The sequence below is a fragment of the Nomia melanderi genome, chromosome 1 (assembly GCF_051020985.1).
Source record: "Nomia melanderi isolate GNS246 chromosome 1, iyNomMela1, whole genome shotgun sequence".
Classification (NCBI taxonomy): domain Eukaryota; kingdom Metazoa; phylum Arthropoda; class Insecta; order Hymenoptera; family Halictidae; genus Nomia; species Nomia melanderi.
In genome coordinates, this window is record NC_134999.1 from 30,845,002 (window position 1) to 30,872,947 (window position 27,946).

Below are 27,946 nucleotides of genomic sequence, written 5' to 3' on the forward strand. Positions count from 1 at the left end.
CAGAGCACAATGTTATATATGGAGATAGTCTTGTTACATCGAACCTAGCGATGAAATCTCTCGAGCCCAAAGGGTTAAGGGATGAGTTGATTTAATGGGGCTTGAATGTATTGGATTGGATCTGTGGTGGTTCTTAAAGGTGATTTTAATAGTAATTGGACTCTATGGTTTATTGCAGAAACATATTGATTATTTTAAGCTTTTAAGAAATGTTATTTTTTCAGTTCTATAGAGTAGACAAATTTGGAATGATTGTGTATGTGTTTTAAATATAAGGTAGGTTAATCTATAGGAATTGGGAAGGTATAGTAGCACTCTTTAATATTAATGATCTTATGAGATCATGAATTAAATAAAAGTTTCTTAAATGCTATTGAACTTTTCACTGTGCAGCGGTGCTGTTATAAGTTCATCTTCTCATAGGAAACACGAGACTGTGGATAGAAGTAAAATAAGAAATTAATTAGGGGAATACTTTAATGGCAATTATGCACTGAATCGAAACAATTGCTTTCGATTGTGCAACCGAGAAGTGATCCTCGATTTCTCAGGCGTATATCAAGCAAAATCTCTTTGTCTTCGTGCCAAGTAGCCTTTTCCTCTTTATTGGAACCGTAAGAATAAACGAAAGCGAGAGCTGTCACTGCGAACGCGACATTTATCCGCTTAATGCGAGAGAAAACGTCCTCTGCTCGCTTTCGTTTCGTTCGTGGAAAGAATGCGACGTTAACTCGCTCAGAGGCACGTCAATTTCTGGTTTTGTCACAGAACAGGGAAGTTCCTGGTATCCGCTTCAGTACTTAAATATACATGACCAGAGAAAAAAAGGATACTGCTAAGTGACAGCTGGTAATTAACTTTTTCTCAACAAAACATTTATCGATGTAATCAAAGAGATCCAAAGACTGAGATTATAAAATACCACTAGTAGCAAAGATTGAATACATCAATGAACGATTAACATGGAAAATGTAATTATAGAATAAACCAAATTTTTTCCGCTTCAAAACGATTAGCATAATGATTATAAAAACGATCGTCCAATACACAGAAAACTGCTAGTTTGAATAACTGCATGACAATGACATGCAAATCCAGCTTAATATGGAAAAAATGTTTTCCTTCGTGTACCAGTATGTTAATAAATCATACACGAATAAGTTAATTAAAGTTAATACAGCGATCAATCTATAAAATTAACAATAAACACAAGACAATCTTTATATATAACAAAAATAAACATCGCCAAATTTACAACACGAAACGTCTCGTGAGAACAATAAACATCATATAAATACAGTCAAAAAAATATCAAAAGCCACTGTAAAAATCGTGTCAAGGTAAATTCAATTACATCAGCTTTATAATGGAAGTTCAACATCCGTAATTTCCTCTATCTTCTCGAAACTCCATTACTACGTTCGCATTTCCAATTTCCTGCTAATTTCCCATTTCTCCCCATCGTTTTAATAGAACTTCGTGAAATGAAGTTCTCATAAAAACCGAGAGATCCAGTGAAAGAAACGGCTCACTCGATATCATCGCATCGCCCTTGTTTACCGAGCCTTAGACCTCGAATCGTGTCTACGATCGAATTCCTTATCGGACAAATTGTTCTATCATGGAATCACATTCTACGGTGAACGGCATTCATTAATATACGGAAAGATTCCACAAAGCCAATTGAAATCGTTTAATCAAACCCATCGGGGAATCTGTTTCCTGGTCGCGGGGTCGTTTCGTGGGTCGATTCCGCAATTAAATCTCGTATTACAGGGCCGATTGATTTATCGGAAGCATTGTTGAAAACGTACGGCGGTACAAGGCTGCCTGGTTAGTGGTATATTAATGACGATCTTCCGCGAAGATGGTACAACATGCTCGAACGTTATGTACACCATAATGACGAGAATAATGATCCCACTAATACATATAATTAAAGCCCGCATCGATTCCGTGCATGTCGGTGATAACATGTCGTTCGTGCATTAGATTCCCCCACGGACTGGATACCCTATGCATCAGGAATCGATACGAACGATCATCGGAGATCATTCCTCATATCCATGCGTCGATGAACATCGGCCGATAACAGAGGAACGCGGCGGAGATCATTGGAAACGATTTACGAGGAGGTTTAGGCCGATTCTGTAATTGAAACCGGTTACCAAATTTTCTGTATCTTTATCGAATTGTTATTGTTATTGTTCTTGTAATATTAACATTGTCACTTTTATAGTATCAGTATTGATATTATTTTTATACTATCAATATTAATATTATTAGTTTTATACTATAAATAAGGTTATTCCTATAATATTAGTATTGTTACCTTTATTCTATAAATAGGATTATTTTTATAATATTAATATTGTTACTTCTGTATTATAAATATAATTATTTTTATAATACTAATATTTTCAATTAACCACATCACTATTATTTCGTACGAGGAAAATATTTTAGAGGAAAATAGATTAATATTTTCATAATATTAATATTGTTAGTTCTGTATTATAAATATAATTATTTTTATAATACTAATATTTTCAATTAACCACATCACTATTATTTCGTACGAGGAAAATATTTGAAAAAACGATTTATAAGATAACGCAACGAACTACGAAGAGATTGCACTTTCCGAATGAAATTTTTAATCCTCTTAATCGAATATTAAGTGTTTCTTCTTGAAAAATGAAAATGTCAAATCATTCCGGTAGGATAAGGTCCTCACAATTTACTTTTTATGTGACACAAATTAACTCGTAAAAAATTATAATACTGACACGCTTCTTCTAAAGAAGTTGTGGACTTGACGTGACAAGCAGAATTTTTTGTAACGTCGCCCCGAGTTGTTGTGTATTAATAATCATACAAAAAGTCGAACAATTATCGAAGAATTAATTACTTCATTAAAACGAAATCCCTCGGCGAGGGGAAAAAAAGGGTGGACGTATTCCGCGGCCGAAACGATCGGGACAGGAAACTGACAATAATGTAACAAAGTTATAACGATACGCCGGAATATGCAAATTCACGAAGGCGTATGACGTCCGATAAACTCGCCGGTCGCGGGCAACGCAATCTTTCCCTGTGACTCGGCACAAACGTTAATTACGAGAGTTTCAAATAAAGTACATACAACGCTGAATCGACGAAACAACGAATGAAGACCGTCGGACAATTAGGAGAGAGTAAAACGAAGGTGCTTCATCATTAAATCGAAGGCCCCCGGAGCAACATGATAATTACATTATTCTCGATAAGATCGCGATTCACCGTCCCGACATCGGCCGTCATTAACGCTACAAGAAGAGTTAATTTTACGATTTGCTAACACCCTCTATCAACGTGACCTCCGATCCCACTTTCACCGAATCTATTTCTTTCCCGTGATTGTTTAATAGCGCAAATGGCATTCTCCCACAGCTGGCGGTTACTTCCTGTCGCGTTGCGTACAAGAATCTCTCTGTTTAAATGGCAGTACGTGTTATGCTCGTACCTTACGCAGCGAAATGTCACTGATCTCTGTTTCATTTGAATGATGCGTGTGCGTGAGTGATAGTTCTCTTACCTGAAACAGACAGAAGGATATTTATGTTAGATATAAATAGACGGATATGATATTCAGTGTTTCTGATCATTTGACATTTTTATATGTTGACACGTGTATGTAAATGAAACGAATAGATTTATTATAAGATATTGCATCGGGAAATTTTGTATAGACGAAGGGTAGGTGTAACTAGGTTTAATTAAATTAAACAAGTGCAAATTATTGATTCGTTAATTATATTAATACTAGAAATATCAGATAGGTCGAAATGACTTATTTCTGATTTCTTCTTTTATAATTGCTGAAAAGGTACAGATACGTCTACGAAACATTATTAAGGAAACTAATTCAGTAATGGTTAAACTGGAATACAATTCAATTGAAATCACAGTAAACGCACGTTTGTGGTTTTCATAAAGAAATTTGTAAAAGTCAGTTTAAGTGAACGGTAGTTCTAGTGTTGAAATAAATATAAAAATATTATGGAATAGATAAAATAAGAACAGAGAAAGGTATGAAAGAAGACACGGGTAAAATAAAAGAGTCTTGGCGAAATATGCTAATGTATCGAAGGAAGATAAAGAATATAAAGATTCGACGCCATCGAAGCATGAAATATTCGAATGATTTTATTTAGATGAAAGACAGATAAAATAATTGCTAGGAAATGTAACAGTACTGTAATAATAATACCATGCAAAAAACATAGAACGGGATGTACATAGTATCCAAAGTGAATTCTAGGACAAATTCCCCTGGCAACTGCATTTGAAGAAGACGAAAGAAAAACAGTTTCGGATTCCTCCCGTCGACGCAATTTGAGCGCGGGGAATTTTCCAGTAATACAATTGAAATTTAAAAGTCGCGCGAAAAATTCCTGTGGAGGGAAGAATGTTCACTGCTCATTAGAAAATTCCCTGAAACATGAATGCGTCTATTACAGATTCAATAATTCCTTGATTATCGAATGGCAATTGTTGCGATGTTTGCAATTAGTAATCGATAATTTGATTACAGTACCATTACCTTAATAATTCGTAATAACTGAGAATAATTTATCCAAACATCACAAAACTTAAACTTATATTAATTCACACAGATTTAACTCATTCACTACCAGCATTTCTTTCAATAACGGTCTTCGTGGTTATAATGTTTTATTAAATAGAACATATCGTCTTTGCAGAATACAAATAATAATTAAGAAAATAAATCTCCACAACTTTCTCCGCATTACACAATCCGTTAGAATATTAAATGAAAACAAACATAAATGTAATCGACTTCTTCGCACAACATACGAAACATTGTCGCAAATATGCGTCACTGGTCGTGAACGCGTTAAACTTCTTAATACACAAATATACCTCACTATACAAAACATAATACAAAAAGTATTACATAAAATGTTCCTATTGTCTCAAATGTAATAAAATTTTTCATTAAATTAAATAAATGTATATTATATATTAGATCCTACTCCAAAAATGATAAATTACATAGTTCGTAATACTTCGCAGCTAATTCTACAACTTCGATCAAACTTTCAATTTCAAAGGGCACGAGCGTCGCAAGATTTAAAGTGGATTACTCGAAGCGACACGATCCGAGCCCAGACGACGACTTATACCGTGTTTAATTTCGAATTTGATTTAAGGTCTGTCCAAGATTTCGATTAATTCTACGGCCGACAGGCGGCCGGGTCACCCTTCGGCCGGGAACATTCTAAACCGATGTAACGATATTTCGAGAATCATTAGGAGAAGAGCACTCTTCGCGAGCGTGAGCGGAGAGATAAACGAGGTACACGGGCGCATCGGATTCTATAAGGAGGGTTGGCAGGGTGAGAAAGAGAGGGAGCCAGAGCGGCATTAAATTGGGATTAGCCGTTGGTGGAGATGGCTGTAAGTACAGGAGGTTGAAGATCAGCACGGCGACAAAGCTGAGCCTTCGGTAACCCCTGATGGGCACTGCGGCACCGTGGACGTGAAAGAGAAGACAACCAGTATCAAGATCGCGACGTGTGTGGCCGCCTTTAAGGACGGCTCGAAACGCGCCACGTCCTGATCGGTCAGTGCGCGACCCGGGATGAGAATTTTAAAAGGTCTCCTGGATCAGGACGCTTCTCCAACGTGTCAATGTATTGGTCTGGATTTATGACCGTGCATGCTCTTGCGCAGCATCAGCTCGTGGGACTGAAGATGCTGATTCATGATTAGACGCGAAACCGGGATTTTAAGTCGAGATTAAGTTGGGAAGCGGTTTGATGGACTCCGCGAAACCGAGGAGATACGCTGTCAGCAGAAACGTTGGAATCAAGTCTTTGCTTGTGAGTGTTGTTTATCGTGCTATGGGGATTTGAGGTAATTGGATCCGAAGAGAGATGGTGTGGAGTTTCGAGTAAAAATATGTACTGTAGGATGTATTGGATCAGGGTAGGATTAAAAGCTTGAGATTTAGGATCTAGGGTACAAGCATTCACGGTCCAAGATCTAAGATTCAGAGTCTAAAGCTCGGAATTAAAAATTCAGAAGTTGGAATGTAGGATTCAAGATTGAGAATTCCAGATATATGATGTAAGATCTAGAATCTATTAAAAATTGAGAATTCCAGATCTAGAATCTGGGGTGCAGAGTTTAGGGTCCAAGATTGAGAGTTTCGGGCCTAGAATCTGGAATCTAGGATGTACAGTCTAGGATCTAAAATTAAGAATTCCAGATCTAGGATCTAGAGTCTAGAGTCTAGGATCCGAAATTGAGAATTCCAGATCTAGGATCTAGAGTCTAGTGTGCAAAATTAAGAATTCCAGATCTAGGATCTAGAGTCTAGTGTGCAAAATTAAGAATTCCAGATCTAGGATCTAGAGTCTAGTGTGCAAAATTAAGAATTCCAGATCTAGGATCTAGAGTCTAGTGTGCAAAATTAAGAATTCCAGATCTAGGATCTGGGATCTAGAGTCTAGAGTCCAAGATTGAAAATTCCAGATCCAGGATCTAGAATCTAGGACCTAAAGTCCATGATCTAAAATTGAGAATTTCAAATCTAGAATCTATAATCTATAGTCTACACTCCAAGATTAAAAATTCCATGTCTACGATCTAAAATCGAAACGAGCAATCCCGAGTTCAGAAGGCCAAAACTCCAAAACCGAAGGTTCACGATTAAAATTCCAAAGCCCAAGATTCAAAATGCAAGGTGCACTGTCCAACATTTAAAATTCATTACCCTAGGTTCAAGACGCATAATCCCATAATCCAAAATACAAAAGCACTCGCAGCCCGTCATCAGCAAATACCCGAGCCGCCGCGTACAATTCCTCCCATCCCCTATTCCAAACAACCAGCGCTAACTCTATCCCCGCATTCCCTATCCCGCGTAATTACCGTCTCACTTTCCAATCGAGAAGAATCAATACGAGCGCGTTGTTCATCGGGGCAACGGCGCGGCCCGGCAATTTATAAACTCGCCGGTCCAGCGCGAAATCTTTTCATCGGACTTCCGAGCACGTGCACCTGCACCCGCGCGCATTCCAATAACCAATCCTCATAACTTCCTAACAGCCCCGGCGAGGCGCGGTGCTTCAATATTTCATCCCGCTGAAAGAATCCCGAGTCGGACACGGACGAAATGGCGGGCGTCCCGCATTAATGCCCGGACCAGACCCCGGCCGGGTCGTTGTAGCGCCGAATATAACGACGATACCCTGCGTCCAGGGGGTTACAGAGCCCCCGGCGCGATTAATGTCGATTAAAAAGGCAAAAGTCCCGCCTCCGATCATTACGCCGATAGAACGGCGCTGGCAATTCCCGTGCTCGATGTAAGGTAGCCGTCGCGACCCCTCTTATTCCATTCTTTTCTTCTCATTTCTCTACCCTCTGACTTTTTCACCTCTTTCTACACTTCGACCGTACCTCCGTCTCCGTCCGTTCCACTTTAACCTCCTCGTCTCTCTCCCGCCCTTTTCACCCCTCGTCCCATCGTGCCCGTTCCTCTGTTCCCTTTTTGCTTCTTTGGTTCCTTGCCCCGCTCTTCCTTTTTTGTTCTCCTTCTTCGCCGATGATCCCGGTCGCTGCCGTTCCGGGGGCCCCTCCAGGGCCGAGTAATTACTTCTAGTCCGGCGCTGAGCTTCGCCGGCGGTTCGATAGCCAAACTTATAATTTAATGGTTAATTATATAAGGAGTCCCCCCGCGATTCGGCGGAGCCACTGGGCGGACACGGTGACGTGCAGGAATGCCTCTCGCCGTCGTCCCGTACACGGGACTCGTTTTCCTCGGGTCCCTGTCCCTCGGAAGCTCGATTGAGTCTGTTGTCGGGATGATCGTGGACGGGATTAGGTATCCGTGATCCTGGTAGCCCTTTGGGATTGAAAATAATGAACTGTCCTGACTTTTATGGGAACTTTGGGGCGAACTTCGAATTTATGCGGATGAACGAAATCGGTTGGGTAATACATTCGGGGTCAGGTATTAGGTTGTAGCGGTTATAGGTGTGTCTTGAGGTCGGGGTAATTGGGAAGTTGCGGTAAATGTTCGAAAGATTGGTCAACGATTGGATCGTTTCAATGAACTTGGAGGATAGTGTTCTGGATTATGCGTTCGTTGCATGGAAGAGTAAGGTGACGCTTTGAATGTAGTTAATGACTGTTGCTGGTACAATGGAAGAAGAAAAATATTTAATACACGTTATGCTAACTATTACTCTCAAGTATTATTTAACAATAATTTGACAATGACACTAACAGCAACTTCCATAAATTATATCATATTACCAGAAACACAAAACTAAATAGAAACCAAAAACTTTCGTTTACTATAAAAGCTCGAAAGACAGTATTCAGTCAAATGTAAAAATTATTTCTAACCTTATATACCAACAGTATAACAATAAACAAACGAAAACATTTGAATAATCAAAGTCTGTAAGACTAACTCACTAAACCGTACCAATTAAGAATCCTCAACTTCCCAAAAAGGTCAGAAAAATGGCACTCGATCTTCAATTACTCCCGAGCTCATTCGCCGGCGATGAAATAAGCCGAAAAAAAAACCACCTAAACGCTCGGAGTCCCTAAAACAGAAAACTCCCGGATAGTCCCCAAACAATCATCCGGAATTAATTAAACGTCTCGGCGTGGAGGAACGAGCCTCGAAATTCGTCTGCATCGGCGACCGAGCTCCCGGGCAAATTTGGCGAACGCCTGGCAGCGGGAGCACGCGGCCCGGCAATTCAGCCAGCCTCATTTTTTAATCAGCCACGGCTGATTGATATGTATAACACCGGCCGCGTATACGGTATGAATATTGATAAGCCGCGCTGCGGCTCGGTGGCATGAATATCTAACTCGGCTCTGAAACGTGTTCGGTCTCGCATTCCGCCGGGCCGGAGCACACTTTTCCAGCGCGACGGTTTTTTTCTTCTTTCCAGCAAGCTGACAAAGACGAAGTATCAATCGGGGCGCGTATCAGCCTGCCCGCTGTAACCGTTAACGCGGAAAATGGCCCGAGAACGGCGATCGTCGAGTCCGGTCACGGTTAATCAAATTGTTACCGAGTTAATTCCAGTCACGTGTCCCCGTCGACGAAATAAATTTAATGTGTCTCGTTGGTGGTCCCGTTTCGCGACGCTTAATAGATACTTCGCCTCTTTACGATCGGGAATTTGTTGATCGCCGGTTTAATCGGATCATTAATCGCGTTGTCATTCTCGGAATGTTATACGTCCGATATACTGTACCATGATTTATTTGTTGTAGACATGCGAATTAGAATTTGGAATTAATTTATTGCGAGTGCTGGATAAAGTGGCGTGGGGTGTCGATCTAATCCGGTAGTCGATTGACAGGACGGAGCGACGAGCTCTGAAGACGGCGGGAATCGAGAAATAGGACGAATATCGAGAAGTGACTAAAACGCGGAATGGCAGGGGAAAGAGTCATAGAGTCGAGTCAGTTTTGTGGAATCGTGTTTGAATTTCGTTAATAAAGAGCAGATACGTTAAGTCTCTTTGAAATGTCTACAGTAGTAAATTAAGAATGAATAGTGAATAGAATAGAGAGATAATTGAAATTGAATTCATTAGGCATAAAGATTTGTAAACTGAATTAATATTGTTTATTAATTTAATAAATATAATTTTATATTATATATAAGAATAGTACTCTGCACATATTTTATATAGAAAACTCTATACAATATCACGATTTACTTAAAATCTACGAATCAGTAGAAATATTATTCTACAATGACAAATAGCCTAAAGTTACTAATTAAATTTATTAATAATATTGTTTATTAATTTAATAAATATAATTTTATATTATATGTAAGAGTAGTACTCTGCACATATTTTATATAGAAAACTCTATACAATATCACAGTTTACTTAAAATCTACGAATCAGTAGAAATATTATTCTACAATGACGAATAGCCTAAAGTTACCAATTAAATTTACTGCAACGAAAGCATAACAAGAATTCCAACAGAAAGAAACCGTGAAACAGTTAATAACTCTGAATAAATCCGAAAACCCTTCACCCACAATCTCCGGCACAGTTTCATTGTCCCGTCCATGGTAGCACGACCTGGCAGCCTCTCGATCCACTTTACGAGCACATAATGCCTTTTCCATCGTCCATACCCCAGTTTTAACAAGCTCAAACATTTCTACCACGGGCAAATAACGATCCACGGAATAAAATAGGCGAGTAACTGTACCTAAAATAAAAGGGACCTAATTGTCCGAAGAAACGAGGGCCGAAGTGGAGCGAGGCGATTACGAAGGATCGGCGAGAGCTGATACGCATCTGTCCACGGGATAGGGTAATAACCGTGCCCAGGAAATAGGATCACAGTGGGTGTATCGTTCGAGAAAAGGTGTCCAACAGCGGGGCCGAAAGATTCCACGGTGAACCTGTAAGCCGTTCCGCGTCCTCGAGCACCAGGCCTGTCTCTTCTTGGTCGATAGGCTGGCCCCGAAGCTATCGCTGAATAAACTTCTTACTCGATTTCTGTCCGGCTTGAACTGTCCGTCAAACCGTGTCGACGCGATGGATTCTTCGTTACGGTTCGAATCGATCTTCTCTATTCTACACGCGTTTGCGTACCGTCGATTTTGTTCGCCGCGCGGACGTTTCGAATGGAGGGTTACGTAAGGCTCGAACGCCTCGAGTTCAATTTACTCAAGTTAACTTCTTTGTTCGGCCCGTTGCTCTTAGATATAAGCAATACAACAAATTCTCTGATTTTCTTCTTTGTTTTTAGATTTTAGCGATAGGTTCACCGAATGCGTTATTTTGTCGAATTTTATAAATATTACTCGGTGAACGATTATGTCGATTGTAATTGCGATTATAGGAATGTGTAGAATAATAGTGTATTTTTGAATCTGATTTCGAAGATGTAAACGAAGGAACATTTTTCTAGGAATAATGGAATAAGCTATACAATAAACGTATGTAAAGCTTGTGTTAATGCAGCGTTGATTGAAGTCATTATCAGTGAGGTAAAAGGGGAAAGAAGTTTAGTGGTTATTTGAATTTTGCCTTTGTTTTATTCTGGATGCTTTAAATTGTCTTTATATTTTGTATTCTTGTAATTTTTTAGATTATTGTAGAAGTTATTTTTACTGGAATTACCTTTTCGCGTTGATTCTCAACAATTGAACAATTTGGAGGTTCCACGAAACTGTTAAACTGTCAGTTCGAAGTACCGTTCGAGGTGACCGCGGTTATTAAGAGAATGACGAGGACTTCACACTGATTAGATGTTCCCATGGAAGCTGTTACGCTTCAATCTGTTTCGGTTTCTCATGGGGCAAGAGCTACACGAGACGATGATATCGTTCCGCAGCCGGCTTCTGAAGTTTCCGATGAGAATGGAACCCGAATCACGTTCGCGATCTGGGCTACGGAAAAATATCCGATTTCTCTTTGTCTCGCGACAATCTGATATTGACTGTCTAGTTTAGACGATAGCTTAATCGTATGATTATAAAAAACTTCTAACTCGTTTTATACGAAAATTTACATCTTAGATATAAGAGTGAAAAATTAAATATTCAGACTTTAAACATTAAAAATAGAATACATATATTATCTCTCGCCTATTTCAACAATCAAATCGCTTAATTAAAAAGCATTTGAACTATTTAAAATTACTTCGTATAGACTATTACAAAATATGTTATATCTCATTTTGTCATCGAAAATATTGGGCCGTCCCATAAACAATACGGTTTTCCATATTTACCTTATTTTCAAAAATAAAGATAAACAAAACTGTCTTTAATCTAAACCACATCTCCATTGTATAAATCGTCTATCTACACATTATAATTACTTTTTAAAAGATTCCATTTATCCTTATTTTTAAAAATAAGAGGAATATAAAAACCGATAACCCAATAAATATCATTAATATTTTACATAATGAAAATGAAATTAATCCTATAGATATTGTTATTAGAAATCATAAACTACGACATCATATTTAGGAACCCAATGACTCGTTTCAGTTTCATTTCTCTAATATTTTGTTTAGAAGATTCATTGGATCGAAGAAAATATTATAATTGAGACTGTCATCGAAATAAGCACTGGTGCCGAACATGTTAACACGTTGACCGCCACGGTGGTCATATCTGACCGCAAATTGTTTCTTCTGTAGCGCCATGGTGGCCATCGGTGATCGGAGCTTCAAAATTACGTGAAAATAATTATAGCTTGTAAGATAACTGATGTCAGATGAATGCAAATGTTCAGTAGCGTGGCTAACTAGATACTTGTGTAACGTCGAAATTGTGATATCAAATAATTAATAATACTTCCTTTTTATCTTCTCCGCGGAAAGAACAAGTGATATATAAAACGTTTATGTTTTGAGCGACGTCCTGAGCAAAACATGCGATTTCGGCGTGGTAGTCAACGTGTTGATATCAAAATTATATTAAAAAACGATGTTACATAGAGCAAGCGTCTTTCGTAGTACGCGAAATGTATCGGAATCAAGACAGTGCGAAAGGGTTAACAGGTGTTTCAAGTCTCAATCTAGTATCACAGATTAACATTATAGCTCAACATATTTGTACGTCGTTTCACCTGCAATTGCACGGCAGCCTTAACCCTCCCCGGGCGATGCATAATTCATACGGTCAGCGATTACTCATTATAGCACTTAGAGGCCCCGAACGAACGAATTTCCGAGGCAGCGAACGGTAGCCGGAGCCCTTAATAATTAACCAATTGGAATATCCATAAACCGGGCCCGGTAACCGAAACACCGAGTCGCACGGACAATTGCATAATTCATAATCACCGGGCCTGTCGGCCGGAATCAGATAAAACCGTCACGAAAGCGCATTCCTCCGGCAACAATATTCGACCCGTTTGTGTTACCAACTTTAGACCTCTTCTAATTCGAGTGGGCGCGGAACGTGTAATTTCCTCGCGGCGAACCGCTCGATTTAGTTCTCCTTTATCGGGCCCATCCACGAACGGAATTCGAAAATTCCGAATAATCGTGCGTGCGTGTTACTCCGCGCTGCGTCCCGGCAAGCCGCCGTGTCGAAGTCGACGATGATCGTTATGAATTAGAGTAATGAATACCCAATGGCCATACCGATCGTAATCACTGTTATTTAATTGCCAGTCGTTCGTCGAGTCACTTTTCTCGGAACCGTTCTTCCATTATTCTAAACCAGCGTGCGGCACTGTCTCGAATTGCTTCGAATCGATGCTTGCGCAAGGTGATTAGCGAAATGAATTCGTGTTCGTTGGATACGGTTCGCGGATATTTATTTGTAGAAAATTATTCTAAATGATATTTTAATGTAATTTTAGTTCTGAATAACTCTGTAACTAGAGTATATAGATACATATCTTAACATCATAAATACCGTTCGATATTTCGATCTTTTTAATTAAAGATTACCTGAAATTCTCGTAAATATTACAGTTACTTTCACTATAAATCGAAACCAAAATTCGATGGTTCACTGTTAACATATATACTTCAATATTTCCAAAGTACCCTTATTTAATTACTCATATGAAACATTGAAGCGTTTCGAGAAGAGAGTCTTAAATTACGTTGACGTAATAATCAACGTCACCTTAATGTGTTTCAGTTATTTTGTAACTATCTAAATGGTGTTGTAATGTAATATAAGTCGTTCAACATTAAAAGTGTCAAAAACGATAATGGAGGAGGGGTGGGGCCCCCCTTAAACCCCAAATCAGAGAATCTCCGCCGGCGTTCCTTGCAATTATCATGGCCGATCGTAATTATATGTACTCGTTCGGTATCAGCGGTGCCAATCGCGAATGCATTATTCATAACGAAGGAATTACAGACGGTCTCGCTGGCGACCGGCTCATTTCCACGCAGGAAGCATCTCCCGCTGCAGTCGAATTTTTCCTTTTCAAACGATTAATCGGACTCCTCTCTTTTCCGCTGATACAGTTTTACGACCGATTTCTTTTTAACCTGCACGAAGATTGAACCAACTAATTACTAATCTGCACTGTGCACTTCGTGCGCATACGAAGTAAGTACATATTATTTCCAGCTGTATAAGAGCATAAAGAGATACATAAAATAGAGATACAGCGCTCCGGTACTTGCAAAACGGAGCAACGAGCGTACGATATTTACCGAAGTTGCGTACGGTTGCACACGTGTGCGCATAACTGCACGAATATTTAACCGTGCGGGAATACGGTGAACGTGGATTATTTAAATGGCATCAGGAAAATATCAGCAGCAGTTACGGATATTTCGAGGAGCTAATTTATTCTGAATTTATTTACAATTTATTTATTCACTTCTTGGATGAGAAATTTATTAGTATTCATCGAGATATGATAAATTTAACCGTGGTTGTCTACAAATCAAAAAATACCAGAGAATATTTATCTGAAATTACTATAATCATTTAAATATCTGTACTTTTGGATTAAACCAAGAACGAAAATATATTCCACATAATGCTCCACTGAAAATTTCAATTCTTGTGAAACAGAAATATTTCTGCTCCGATAATATCGATAAATTTCACTATAAACTAGAAACTACGAATAAATAAAGATAAAACAGAAGAAACGAGTAAACAGAGAAAAGACGTTCAAAAAATGAAAATCGGCAATAAATTCTTTCAAAATCATTACACATCAACTGCACATTCAATACTCAAAATGACCCGTTCCTGATTTCTTCGTTTCACAATTATTGAAAAGATAAGGGCTGCTTCTCTGAGGAATTATATAACGAATTGACTAAACAATACAGACTGAATTGTAAATCAATTTCAGTTTTAATACGTGCGCTCTTCGAGTTTCGCCAGCTGTAGTAACTCAGCCAAAAACCGAAATAATTACAGCCCCCAGAAATTCAACAGTATTAATACGTATTTATACTCGAATCATCTAACCCCGTCCCCTAATAAAATCTCGGCGGATCAGCGTCAGCGTTTCGAAGCCGATTCACCATGGATCAGAAGAAGATAATGAAGAACGTCTGTGGCGAGTGTATCCGAATAAATCGACGTGCCGTTAAATGGGAAGCCGAAATGCCCTAATTGTCGATACAGAGACCCCCTATTGGCCTCGCGGTACGTATAATTACACGGGGATGACTCGGCGCGACGCGCGGCGATCTCCTCCGGTTCTTATCGCTTCAACAGCTGGCCCCTCTGCGAGCCGGCCCGGCCATAGTCATTTAATCCCATGACAACGTCCCGAGGTTCTGACCCCAGGCTCCGGTGAGGTAGTGATGGGAAATGATGCTGCTCAAGTCGTATCAATATTTAACAGCAAACTATCGTAAAGTCATAAGTAGGCTGTGCAAGAACTAAAAGAATGTTAGATTGGAAAAGCAGATTCAATTAAACGCTTTCTTTATTAATCTCTATTCTAATCGAGTCGAATACTATTATAATGGAAAATAAAATTCAACGAGTTTATGAACATCGGTTAATCGTAAATATAGTAGACTGTTTATAATTGACAACCATTTGGTAGAAATTTTGTTTAGAAATATATAGATGCATTAAATCAAAGTCAATTAAATTGAATTTAAGTATTAAGAGTATCGACATGTGTGATGTCGATAGATTTGTAATTGCACTTGTACAATCGTAATATATTATTAACGTGTTATAAACAATAATTTTGGAAAATATCAGAAACTCATTGCATAGAGAGGTAAATTATTCAAGAAATCTTTAGATGTTAAGAAAGAAGAAAACTATGCGTTGATCTATTGTTAATTGAATATTTTAATTGATTACAACTTTCTGTATTGATACTATGTTACGTATGTTTCAAGTAGGTACCTGAATATTGAATTGCTTAAAACTCATGGGAAATACTGGCATCAAGTCCATCACTACGGTAAGGTATCCGAGTCATTTTGCGGATCATACCAGTTTTCATCGGCGCTTTGAACCCCCGCCCCGACTGAAAACACACTGGCGCTCGATTCCGTCGATCCGCGGTTCGCCCCTATCACGATATCGTTGTTATTAATTTTCCGCCGTGATTATGCTTGTGACTAAGCACGAAACCGCCTGACTTCGGAATTAATGGATTTCTGGGCAAGTGTTGAAGACGAGGGAACACATCTTTTTTCTACCCTTGAATGACAGCTTGATTGAATTTATCGGTTTGGGTGGTTTCAGCAGAAGAATTTCAGCGTTGAATTGGAGGGTGATAATGCTTGCTTGGAATAAGGTTGAATGTTTATTCTTTATATTTCATTTGAAGGAAATTTTGATTAGAGGATGGAGAATCCTGGAGAAGTTATAAGTATTTTTGTTCGTCCGATCTTGGTGATCACATTCCACTTGTATGATAAATACAAAGTGATTCTGTAATTAGATTGAATACAATCGAAGGAAAGTTTGAAACTGTTTTATTAATTGAAGGAAATAAAGATACGGTTTATTACAGTAGTATAATAAATTGAATAAATTATATGTACTTTAGTATTAGTAAACTTAAATGGTTAAAAGTAATACAATCGATAAAAACCAATTTAAAAGCGATAAGAACTAAAGATTTCGATATAATGTAGCTCTATTTATAACCTTAAAAAGTATATTAACATACTGGAATCCCATAAACGTAATTTATAGAATATACTTCCCGTTGTATGAATTCATACAAGCGTGAATAAACCTACTAGGTTTTATTGGACCATTTGAATCGAATGAATTGCAAACTTTTAAATATCTCGTCTCGAAGAAAAATGGAAATGCGTTGCTTTCATAATAAATAGTTCACATGTCACGTGTGTCAGTGTTGGACAATGCTTATTCGATAGAATCAATAAATTCGATCTAATTATTATGTTCGAATAATTAATATGCAAATAATAATTAACACATTAATAACGATCTACATACATAATAATTAATAATCCAATATGAAATTTATTCAAAATATAATTTATTATTACCCCTTTCGCCTACATCGTGTCAGACTCGTGCCGAAAATTTTAAACTGAATTTGACAAACCCAATTGCTATATATTTTTTAAAAATATAAATTCAATGACACTTTGCCTAATGAATTATTAACGATAAAGTAGTTGTATCGATCATACTTAAGAAATAAACCATATACATTAACATAGCATTTTATATTATAAAATAACTTTTACGAGACACTGCATATAATAATATAAGAAACCTAAATTACCTTATTATTAACCGAATTTATTAATACGAATAAACAGCAACTAACCTACAGTAAATAACCAGAGATTCAAAGATTAATTATTTCTTCGTTACTGTCATTAACACTAGAACTACCGAGCAGTGAAATTGATTTTTCAAAACTTCCATAGAAACCCCAAGAGTGCATCTATTGAGACATCGATCGCTCAAAACTTAGTCTCCGTATAACTAAAACAATTTCTTTAGACATTTCTTAGAGAAGGATCTATTATTGTTTCAATCATTGTAAAGAAGAATTTAGCTTGGCAGTTCTAGTGTTAACCCTTTGCACTGTTGGTCACCACTTGATTCGATACAGCAAAACTATGAGGTTGAATATTTAGTATTTTAAATTAAACTTTACCTTTTCCAGTGAAAAACTTTCGAGTGCAAGGGGTTAAAATAATCTTTTACTCGAGTAACGTTGGTGTCAGCTCTAATACACATTCATACGAAAGCAGTATGAAAGAACATTGAAGCTGGCGCAAACGCGAGGAGAGGCCGGCCGAGGCGTACATCAAAGCCACGTGGCGTGCGCGCTTCTGTGATTGCAGACTCGGCCCGTCATTACGTGACCTCTCCGTGGCCTTTTCGCGAGGGCCTTCGAGGTTCAGGCTGGCCGTGTACGTGCGCATACAGCGGTACCGAACCCCGCGTAATATCCCGGAGTTGCCGGAACGCGTGTTCCAGATCCCGTAAAATAGAAACTTAATTACCCATAACTCGATCATTAAAATCAAACAATGACTACTGAAACCGATAAATGAACAAACACTGAATCAAACGCGAACAGCGAAATGCGGATATTCTTAATGATTACTTTATACCGCTGGAAATTGAATGAATAGTTCTTTTACCGTCGAAGTCATTAACCCGAAATAATTATCAAGGAGATTTATTTTATGCCTCGCGTGACGAATGCATTAACGATAAAGTAACCTCTGCGGGCTTGGACGCATTGAACATATTGTGGAGCAACAAGCTGGAGACGCGAGCAAGTATGTATTTCATTTCGTTCATTACGAATTAACCGGACAATGTGAAAGTTCATTATTTCAGTGGAATGTGAAAACATTTGGAAGTTCGTTAATTTGAGGGTGGTTCGGAAAAATTTGAAATTTCATAGATACGAATAAAATTTGAAGTAATCTGAAATTTCACAGATACAACTAAAATTTGAAGTAACATGAAATGTCGTGAATGTAAATAAATCTCCAAATAATTCGAAATTTTATTAATCCGAATAAAACTTTGTAATTGTACAAATCTAAGTCTAATCACAAGATACACTTCCAAAACCAATCCTACAGAAGTACGATTTTAATAACAATGTTTTCAAGACTAATCACTATATCAGAAATCCCCACAAAAATGTCCTACATTATTTTCCAGAAATGAAATTAAAAAGAAGAACATCTCTTCGCCAACTAAAAGATTCCCACTATCGAAACCAAGGCAAAAATACGCAAACAAGACAGGGTCACTGCGCGAAAGCAGACTCAGCGAAATTCCAGCTGCAGAATCGAAAAGAAAAGAAGCAAAAAAACGAGAGAAATGGGACCGCGCATCGCTTCTTAGCGCGCACCGAGTGCATTTGTTCGCCGTTTCCATGGGTTTCGACCTTAAAAGCGTGCCGACGAAACCGACTTCGCGGATATCCTATCTCGCGAAGGGATCTCGGCGAAGATTTTTGCGGCTCGCCGCCTGCGCCAGCAGGAATGCGTTTACGCGCTCCTGCCTTCGAGTAAATCTCGTTAAAGGCTTCCCGTGGATTACGGAAAAAAAGGACACGCCGAACGGGTACGTGTACGTACAAATATATATATATATATATAAATATATGTAAATTCGTACATATGCGGACGCACCTGTAAATATATGTACATATATATACATATATATACATATATGTATATATAGAAATGCATGTAAACGCGTGAAGTATATATGCATATGCATAACAATTTCGCATGAGGTTTCATGGGCCAGCTGAAAAGAGAAATTCAACGGTGGAGATGGTAATCTGATGTTGCGTTATCGGAGAATGCTGTGAACAGAGGAGATTATCTGGCAGTACGGTCTCGTGTAATTTAGTGTGTAACATTCGCTGATGTACGCCAAGAATACCAGTCGTACACGTGTACGCGCCGCGAGGTGATTAATGTGTTTACAACGCGGGCTAGGGTTTAGGCGTTTTCGTGAATGCCTGGTGATCACGGATGTCGGGCTAAACGGAGAAATTGAATCTTGTCGGGGGAGCGTCCCGCGAATGGTCTACTGCCGGTATATACATGTTCCGCGCGATGTTCTTGCGAGATGTTCGACTACAATTGGGCGGTTTTGAATGGTGGAGGTAGGATATGCTTTGAAATGATTTTGAGGTGTTGGCTTGTTGGTATGGGTGATCTTAGGTGGTTATGTTGCAGAGGAATAATGGGAATTAGTGAAGTTATGGGGAATCATAGTGGAGGCTACTTTGGAAATTCATGTTGTGATTATAGAGTTAATGAAGTTCATGTTTGTAATAGAGTTAATGAAGTTAACCCTTTGCACTCGGGAGATTTTCACTAGAAATATTCGACACTTTCCGATGAGACATAGACGACACTATTTGAAACGAAGTAATGAGAAAACATACATAAATTAAATACAAAGGTATTTTGTATGAATGTATTACATATTGATGCAATATAGGGAAATTAATATTATATATGACACTTTGTAATTTTGTTATGTTGAATCAAATGGTGACTGAGAGTCATCTCTTGAGTGCAAAGGATGAATATTTGTAACAATAGAGTTAAGGAAGTTAATTAATGACTCGAAGGTCATTATATCAGAGATTGTTTTAGAAGTTAATATTTTTAATTGGAACAATTACTGAAGACGTGAAAGTTTATATTTTAAATTACTTTAGAAACTGATATTTTCACTTACAGAATGCAAATGTAGCACGGGCACTTAAGCATATAGTTTTTTAATTGTTATAACAAGCTTCGTATACCATTTAAAATAATTGGCAATTTTAGTATTAATTTTTGATTATCGAATATTCTTTCATTCGCAAAGTAGTAATATGTGGGAATGATGGATACGATTGGCTAACAGGGAAACGTGCTTCAAGGCAAGTTTGCGTTGCATTATTTATTGAGCATTGTTCGAATTGTTTGAAACAAGAAGATAATCTGCGGAATGAATTCCTGTTGTAATACTGCGTCCAGATAATAATCAATCGTTGTCCGCAGTAAATTATTTCTTAGAATAATTCATCTTCCTTGGTAAAATACACTATATATTCCAATAACATATTATTCAACCATAACAACTACTAATTCGAAGACAGCACTCAATCTAACATCTACTCGTAATTACAACTTACTTCTAACAAACACATCATTCACACTTCACACTTCAACACAACCAATCCAATTCATCCAAACCTCAATCAGAAAAAATTCAAAATTCAAAAACAACTTACCAATAATTCCATCAAACATCTTACACCAATATTAATCATTCCAAAATCTCCTTCTTCGCAGAATACACCATACATTCTAATAACGTATTATTCAACCATAACAACTACTAATTCGAAGACAGCATTCAATCTAACAAACATCTACTCTAAATTAGAACCTACTTCTAACAAACACATCATTAAAACTTCACACTTCCACATCCAATCCAATTCATCCAAACCTCAATCAGAAAAAATTCAAAATTCAAAAACAACTTACCAATAATTCCATCAAACATAAAATCTCCTTCTTCACAGAATACACCATACATTCTAATAACGTATTATTCAACCATAACAACTACTAATTCGAAGACAGCATTCAATCTAACAAACATCTACTCTAAATTAGAACCTACTTCTAACAAACACATCATTAAAACTTCACACTTCCACACCCAATGCAATTCATCCGAACCTTAACCAGCAAGACTTCAAAATTCAAAAACAACCTACCAATTCCATCAAACCACACCAATACTAATCATTCCACAAATTCACTCAAGATACCCACTTATCCTAGCAAACAAAACTCCGGACTAACCCCGAATCCCGTAATCCCGGATGCCACCGCCAGCTCGCCATTTCATCTGAACCGAGAGGAAAAAGAAGAGCAGTAGGAAAAAGGAGCGGGAATTCCCGTAACGAATTCCATCCGACTGTTAAACACACGGTATACGTGCACCGCGTCCGCACGGTTATAATTACCGAGCAGCCCCGCGCAATAGCGAGCGTAATTACATACCGAACAATACATAGTAGCAAACACCGATGAACCGAGGCAACGATCGGCCTCACCGGCCAGCTGGCCGGCCGGTCGGCGGAGGAAACGAAAAATTAATTTCGTGACCTCGTTCAGGAAGAACCTGCCACGTCGGAGGCGGTGGTGGCCGGGTGAAGAAGGTAGATGAAGAGGAGTAAAGAGAGTCAGGAGCTCCCACAGGGGCTGACCCCGTGACCCTATCAGCCGGGCCTCTCTCCGGTATTGTTTATAGCGCTGAACCCGTACGCCGGCTACGAGACGGCCATTGTTTCCCGGGCCCCATTGTCTCCGCGCCCCACCGACTCGAACGCCCGCCCGCCACTGTGCCGCAATTTACAAAGATATAAAACCAGGACCTAATTATCACTGGGTAATTGCTCAATTCGGATCGGTCGAGATATCTAGGAGATGATACATATGGAGATTTTTGGGAATTGCTTTTGGGGTGGTTAACCCCTCGCCGTACGATCTCGACTGACTCGCGACGAAGATTTATAGATTAATTTGGTAAAAATCGGTATTGTCGTTTATGGACCATAAGAGGAAATTGTTTTTTTATTGCCAATTTATTATTTTCGAAACGAATTTGTGGTTACAATGGAAGAGGTTTCTTTGTTTCTTGCAAATTGTTGATTGTATGGAGTTATACGAGGGTAGTGGTGAATTTGAGTACAGGGGTTGAAGAGTTGGGGAAGTAATGTTGGTTTTGTGAAGCTGTCAGTTTGTGTAGTATGTATTTATTTAAATAGTTAATTTAATACTGAAACTATCGAACGGGTCGAATTTGCTCACTCCTGATGTCTTCTTTTTGCGATTATTAAAAAGATAACGGTTGTTTCTCGGAGAAATGATTAAAGAAATTGGTTTAGCAATGCGCGAACTGAATTGTGAATCAATTAAAGCTTCAATATATGCACTCTCGTTTTAGTGTCAATGAAATCGCGTGTTATAGGTTTATACGTTGAATATTTTTATCCGAAGAGAAATGGGATATTTACTTATTTGGTATACACTAGTTTACGTCTTGTAATTGCTCATTCTTCATTTGCTCAACCAACTGATCCTCTTAATTGAATTACATCCGAAATGTTAATTTCAATCATACTTTACCAACATTCACTCCGATCCATAAAATTCTTCTCTAACAATTCACACGAATATTTCTCAACAAATTCCGAACTTTCTCTTCAATCCCTCAATTACCAAATGTTTGGAAAATACTCGATATACTTCCCCAACTACGAAACTAAATACCAAAACTTCGATTACTCCCATCAATAAACCAGTATAATCATAAACGTTCGAAAGAACCACTATCTGACCGAGGAAATCGGCACGAGTGATCACTCCGCAGAAAATACACACGAAACCCTGGTTCTTCCATAAAAGGCACGGTTCGACGGTAACGACTGAACTGTTACGCGGCGAATCAGATCTACATTGTGCTCTACACAGCTTTCATTAACCGAACATCAGAGCCATCTAGCTCCACGGAACCCTGCCCACCTTGTTGCCCGTTATCTACCTAGTTCGCGAAGAAAGTCAAAAAGAGCAAGGGGAACGGTGAGCCGTACCACAGGCCAGAAAGATTTATCATTTGCATACGTAGGAAGACGGCGCGCGAGACCGGGCTGAAATAAGACATAAATGAAAGGGGAGGGGGGAACAGGATGCGCGTCTACCCCCGAGGAATACAAGAGCACGAGTCCTCGACCTCCGCGGCTCTCTTCCGACGACGGTTACCACGATCACAGTGATTACGACTTCGATGACCGATGCGCGCGGACACGCGTGTCCCCGGCGTACCGTTCTTAATTTCACGCGCTGTCGCACTTTCAGCGCTGATCAACGGGAGAAACGGAACGGACCGTCTGGAAAAATCGGCCCGAGGCCGTTTCTTCCATCACCGATCATTTTCGTGGTTGTTTCGCTCTTATTCGATCGCCGGTCGTCGGCTCGGACCGGACAGGCTGTTGCTCGCCGAACTCGACGCTATCGATAATCGCGTTGCCCGCGTTTAACCTTCTTCCGGATCGGTATCTCCGGCTTCGTCTGACGGCGCGGAACGGCTTCTTATGCTTTGCTTGGAAGTGGTACACCTAATCCTTCATTTACGCGGATTTCTTTTCTGGGGGAGTCCGTTTTTTTTACGGGAAAGTTAGAACAGTGTTTATGTTATTTAGCTCTTATATGCGATGTTAGTTCAGTGAGGACGAATAAAATGTAGTTTTGCTTTGCGAAGTGTCTTTAATATTGCTTTTGTTTTCTGAAATTTTATCATTTCTTTTCGACTGTGTGAAATAAATATGTCTCTGAAATTTATATCAGCTTTTCTTTTGAATATTTTGGTTTCTCTTGTATTGATGGATTCTATTTAGGAGATTTTCGGTTCATTAAATTATCAAGATTCAGAAAACTACCATACAAAAATCGATTATCGTACCACTCACAATAGCATCATGACTAAATTATCCAAAATTAAATACAAATCGTACTTACAACTTTACAAAAACAATCACACAACCGTTATCCCATTAAAGTTCCAAAAACTCAAATCAAAATTTATTACTGTACCATTCAAAATACACCACTAAATTACCCACAATTAACTACAAACTTCACCTATAACTCTAAAAAAAACAATCACACAACCATCGTCCCATCAAAATTCCAAAAACCCAAAACCAATCAAAAACCCATCAAACCCTCGCCCTAACGTGCATCAACTGCTAATAACCACCTTGTTTCCAGCAAACGCGCAAAATCCATAACACCATTAGCAACCGCAAGTTCAGCGTGCACGATGCATCGGAACCACGCCCGCGCCCACGTCCCGTGACACGTCAACAGCTCTCCGCGATCGGCGTCGCGATGTACGCACGAATGCGCTCGCAGCCGTGAACCGTGCACCGTGCGCCTAGCCACGCATTATCATTACCTTGATCCACATCTACATTGTCATTAGAGGTAGGCCGCGACGGCACTTTTCGAGCTCGTCCGGGGCAATGCCTCGCGCCAGAAGGACGGTCCCATTGCTCGCGCTCCGCTCGGCCGGCCGCGACGAAGCCTGAAGCAAGGCCACGGAAAAACTCGCGCGCGCGGACCGGAGACGAGCCGATATTGCTCCCCTTGGGGGATGAAAGCTGAAGGAGGACGCGGCCTGTCCTCGAGGAACACTGGGGTCTCTACTTTCGCCGACGTTACGTCGATCACAGTGATTACGTCGTCGATGCGCTGCGGCGTGTACGCAAATTTCCTTTGTTTTTCTCGCTTCGTTTTTCACCCTCGCCCCTGGGCATGGCCGATACCATTAGATCAGTGGTTCTTAACCCTTCGGCCGCGGTGCGTGCAAAATGAAAAGGATCGATCTTGTGTTTGTCCACGATGGAGACGATTTATGGGAATCGTATTTGATTCTTCTGGAAAATATTCTGAGCGAGAAACATATGATGCCAATATGCCAAGAGCAAATACGTTAACTGCTTGCCCTGCAATATCGTGTGCGATTCGCGGTGAAGATTTCAAGTAGAATTTAACAAATATAGATATTATTCGATTCGTTTGAATGCAAATTACATGTTACTGCCCTGTTATCAATGATTATACCTTAGAGCACACGTTGATATAATACGTCTGAAATGTTCTCTTATTTTCAATAAATTAATAACAAAGTAGTTAGATTCATCGCAGGTCGGAAAGAAATCAAAGAATAACAGGTTATTGTGCATTGTTAGGCTGTTTGCTACGAATGACGCTCTCGCATTGGGCGCCTAAAGGCGCTGTTCGCCCGGAGAGTGAGACTCTTGCTGAGCGCCTATAGTTCACAGTTGAAGGGTTAAGTACGCGAGTGCGCGTTGCATATGTACGACGCGTCGGTTCGTTTAGGCGGTCCAACGGCGTCACATATGTGACGTTGCCGATTATTCTTGTTACGACGATATTGATGTAATCTTACGCAGAAGAGAGTCGCTTATGCTAAAAGCTAAAACGTCGCATCGAATGCGAAGAAATGAGATGCAACGATAGAGAAGGAAGTTGACGACACTATGAAATTAAAAAGGCAATTTCGCGAATTACTTTGCAAACATGATGTATCATACTTAAAATAATATTCTTATTTCAATGAATAAATTTAATCGAACCTGCGGTATTTTAGTTTTCATGGAAATAATCGTGTCCACAGGATTGCGACAATATTATACAGCGTAAGCAGGTTTGGTTCGGAATAAATCGTCAGGCAAGGGGTTAAAGAGAGAAACGAAGAGAGCAGCAACGAGAGTTTTCTCCGACAGTGATTTATATCGATTGTTTGTCGAGAAACTTTTGAAACTGGTCATTGGACCGACGGAACGACGTGGCTTGATAAATAGAATGACTGTTATTTATCGACACGCTCTTCGGATTTCATTCAGCCCGATCGAATCGACACTTTGCACTTCTTTCCGACGATTACGATTGATTAGGCTTCATAGGCGGAGTTGTGTGCCGATTCTTTTTTTAAAGATGCCTTCGTGTTTTAGAAAGGTGGAAGGAAATGGTCGGTTTCACGGGTTTCGACTTTCTAAACGTTGCTTCTAATTCAGAGCTGAGGCGAGAGTGTGGCGGGGTTAATGATAGATTTAATGGGTTGCGTCGCACGTTCTTTTATATGTTTGTTGCGTGGTTCTGTGATTTTAATTTAGTGCGGGGTAACTTTGTGTTTATATCGACAGTGATTGCTGGTTTCGGCGAAAAGATTTCTCAACGACACGTTTAATTCGTTGATTTGCACCAATTAAGCGCGATTACTTTACGATAGAAATCAGTGTAAATTGGTTAATAAATTCAGGCTGCGTTAGTTATTTTACGCGGAAGAATATTGAAGTATAACACTCTGTGGACATTTTCTCATGATACTTTAAATATTTATGAATAATAATTACAAATTTTTAATACGAACCAATTCACAACCAACAGCGATTTATTAAAGTATGAATTTTGTTGGCAACTTGTTACAATATTTTAATATATTGTAGATATTTATGGGGAAAGGTATTGAAGTGTAATATGTCGTGGACACTTTTTTCGTGACGCTTTAAATCTTTATGAATGATAATTAAAAATTTTTAGTATGAATAATTTAAGATCCAATAGCTATTTATTGAAGCGTATGAATTTTGCCGACAACTTCTTACAATATCACAATATAGATATTTTACGAGGAAAGATATTGAAGTGTAATACGTTGTGGACATTTTTTCACGATACTTTGAATATTTATGAATAATAATTTAAAATTTTTAATATGAACCATTTAATATCCAACAGCGATTTATTGAAGCATATGAATTTTGTCGACAACTTCTTACGATATTTCGATATATTTATTCACTCGTTTATAATACTTATTCTCGCATGCTAACGTCGTTCAGAAAAGAATCGAGAAGACCTTTTGACCAATGCAACAATAAATACGATGTAAATTTTAATAGAAATCTAGCCAGCATTCCGTTTCAAGTTCAGTATTCAATAACCAAGTAATAAAGGATTAACTGATGCGCACGTAATTTGATATCAAGCCGATAAAGATCTCCATTCCTGATAAGCCCCTCGTCTCGTTGAAAATTGCGGATATCGATCGTTGCCGCGGAATGTCTCGATTGCTTTCCGTGGAAGAGCGAATTCCGCGAATTCGCGAGAGGAACGGTGAAAACGCCGCCTCGGGAATTGGAACGATCGCAATTAAAAAGAAGGAACGGCGATGCGCGGAAGCGGAGGCACGCGGTCGACACCGCGCGTTTGTCCCGCGTGTTCCGCTGAACTTTCACCGCGATTCAGCTCTATAATAGATATATTATAATACGCTGCGAGGGCTCGACCCTTTGCACTCGAAAGTTTCTTCGATCGTACGTGTTCATCGTTTCCCAGTGAAATATTGATCACATTTTTCGCAATATAGGGAATCATAAGGAGAAATCATACATGAATCATGCAACAGAATTACCTATACTATTTCGATATTTCATAGAATATTTACTGGATTATAGATTTTTACACATTTATTTTATACATGAAATTTGAAACTAAAATCGAATAGAATGCACATAATACGGGAAAGTATATCAAATAGACAAAGTATAAATACAATAGTATAAGTATAGTGGTTTTTATAGGAAAAATTATTTTCCATTGTAATTTTATTTTTTGTAATCTAACAAATTTGGATTTGTACGTGGATCCTCAGTTTAGTCATTGCATTATGCAAAATTTAATATTCAACGTCGAATCCTCTAATTCTGCTGCATTAATGTGTTCAATCAGAAAATATAACGATACAACCAAAAGACATAAAATTGTCATACTACATTCAAATATATGAATAAAAATGAATTATTTAAGAATCCTCCGTAATAAA

The 27,946-nt window shown here is 38.8% G+C and overlaps 1 protein-coding gene across 7 annotated transcripts in view; it reads right to left on the reverse strand.

Moving 5' to 3' along the window:
- The window catches only part of LOC116428526 (uncharacterized), a 270,836-nt gene that overhangs the window by 38,568 nt on the left and 204,322 nt on the right, over positions 1 to 27,946 (reverse strand). For 2 of the 7 annotated variants that reach the window (XM_076372609.1, XM_076372617.1), the window contains one exon: positions 2,225 to 3,577. The exons of the other annotated variants lie outside the window; for them this stretch is intronic. In XM_076372609.1, coding sequence (XP_076228724.1) covers positions 3,537 to 3,577 — 41 coding nt within the window. In that variant the 3' untranslated portion in view covers positions 2,225 to 3,536. Of the gene's footprint in view, positions 1 to 2,224; positions 3,578 to 27,946 lie in introns of those variants that run through there. 7 annotated transcript variants of the gene reach the window in all.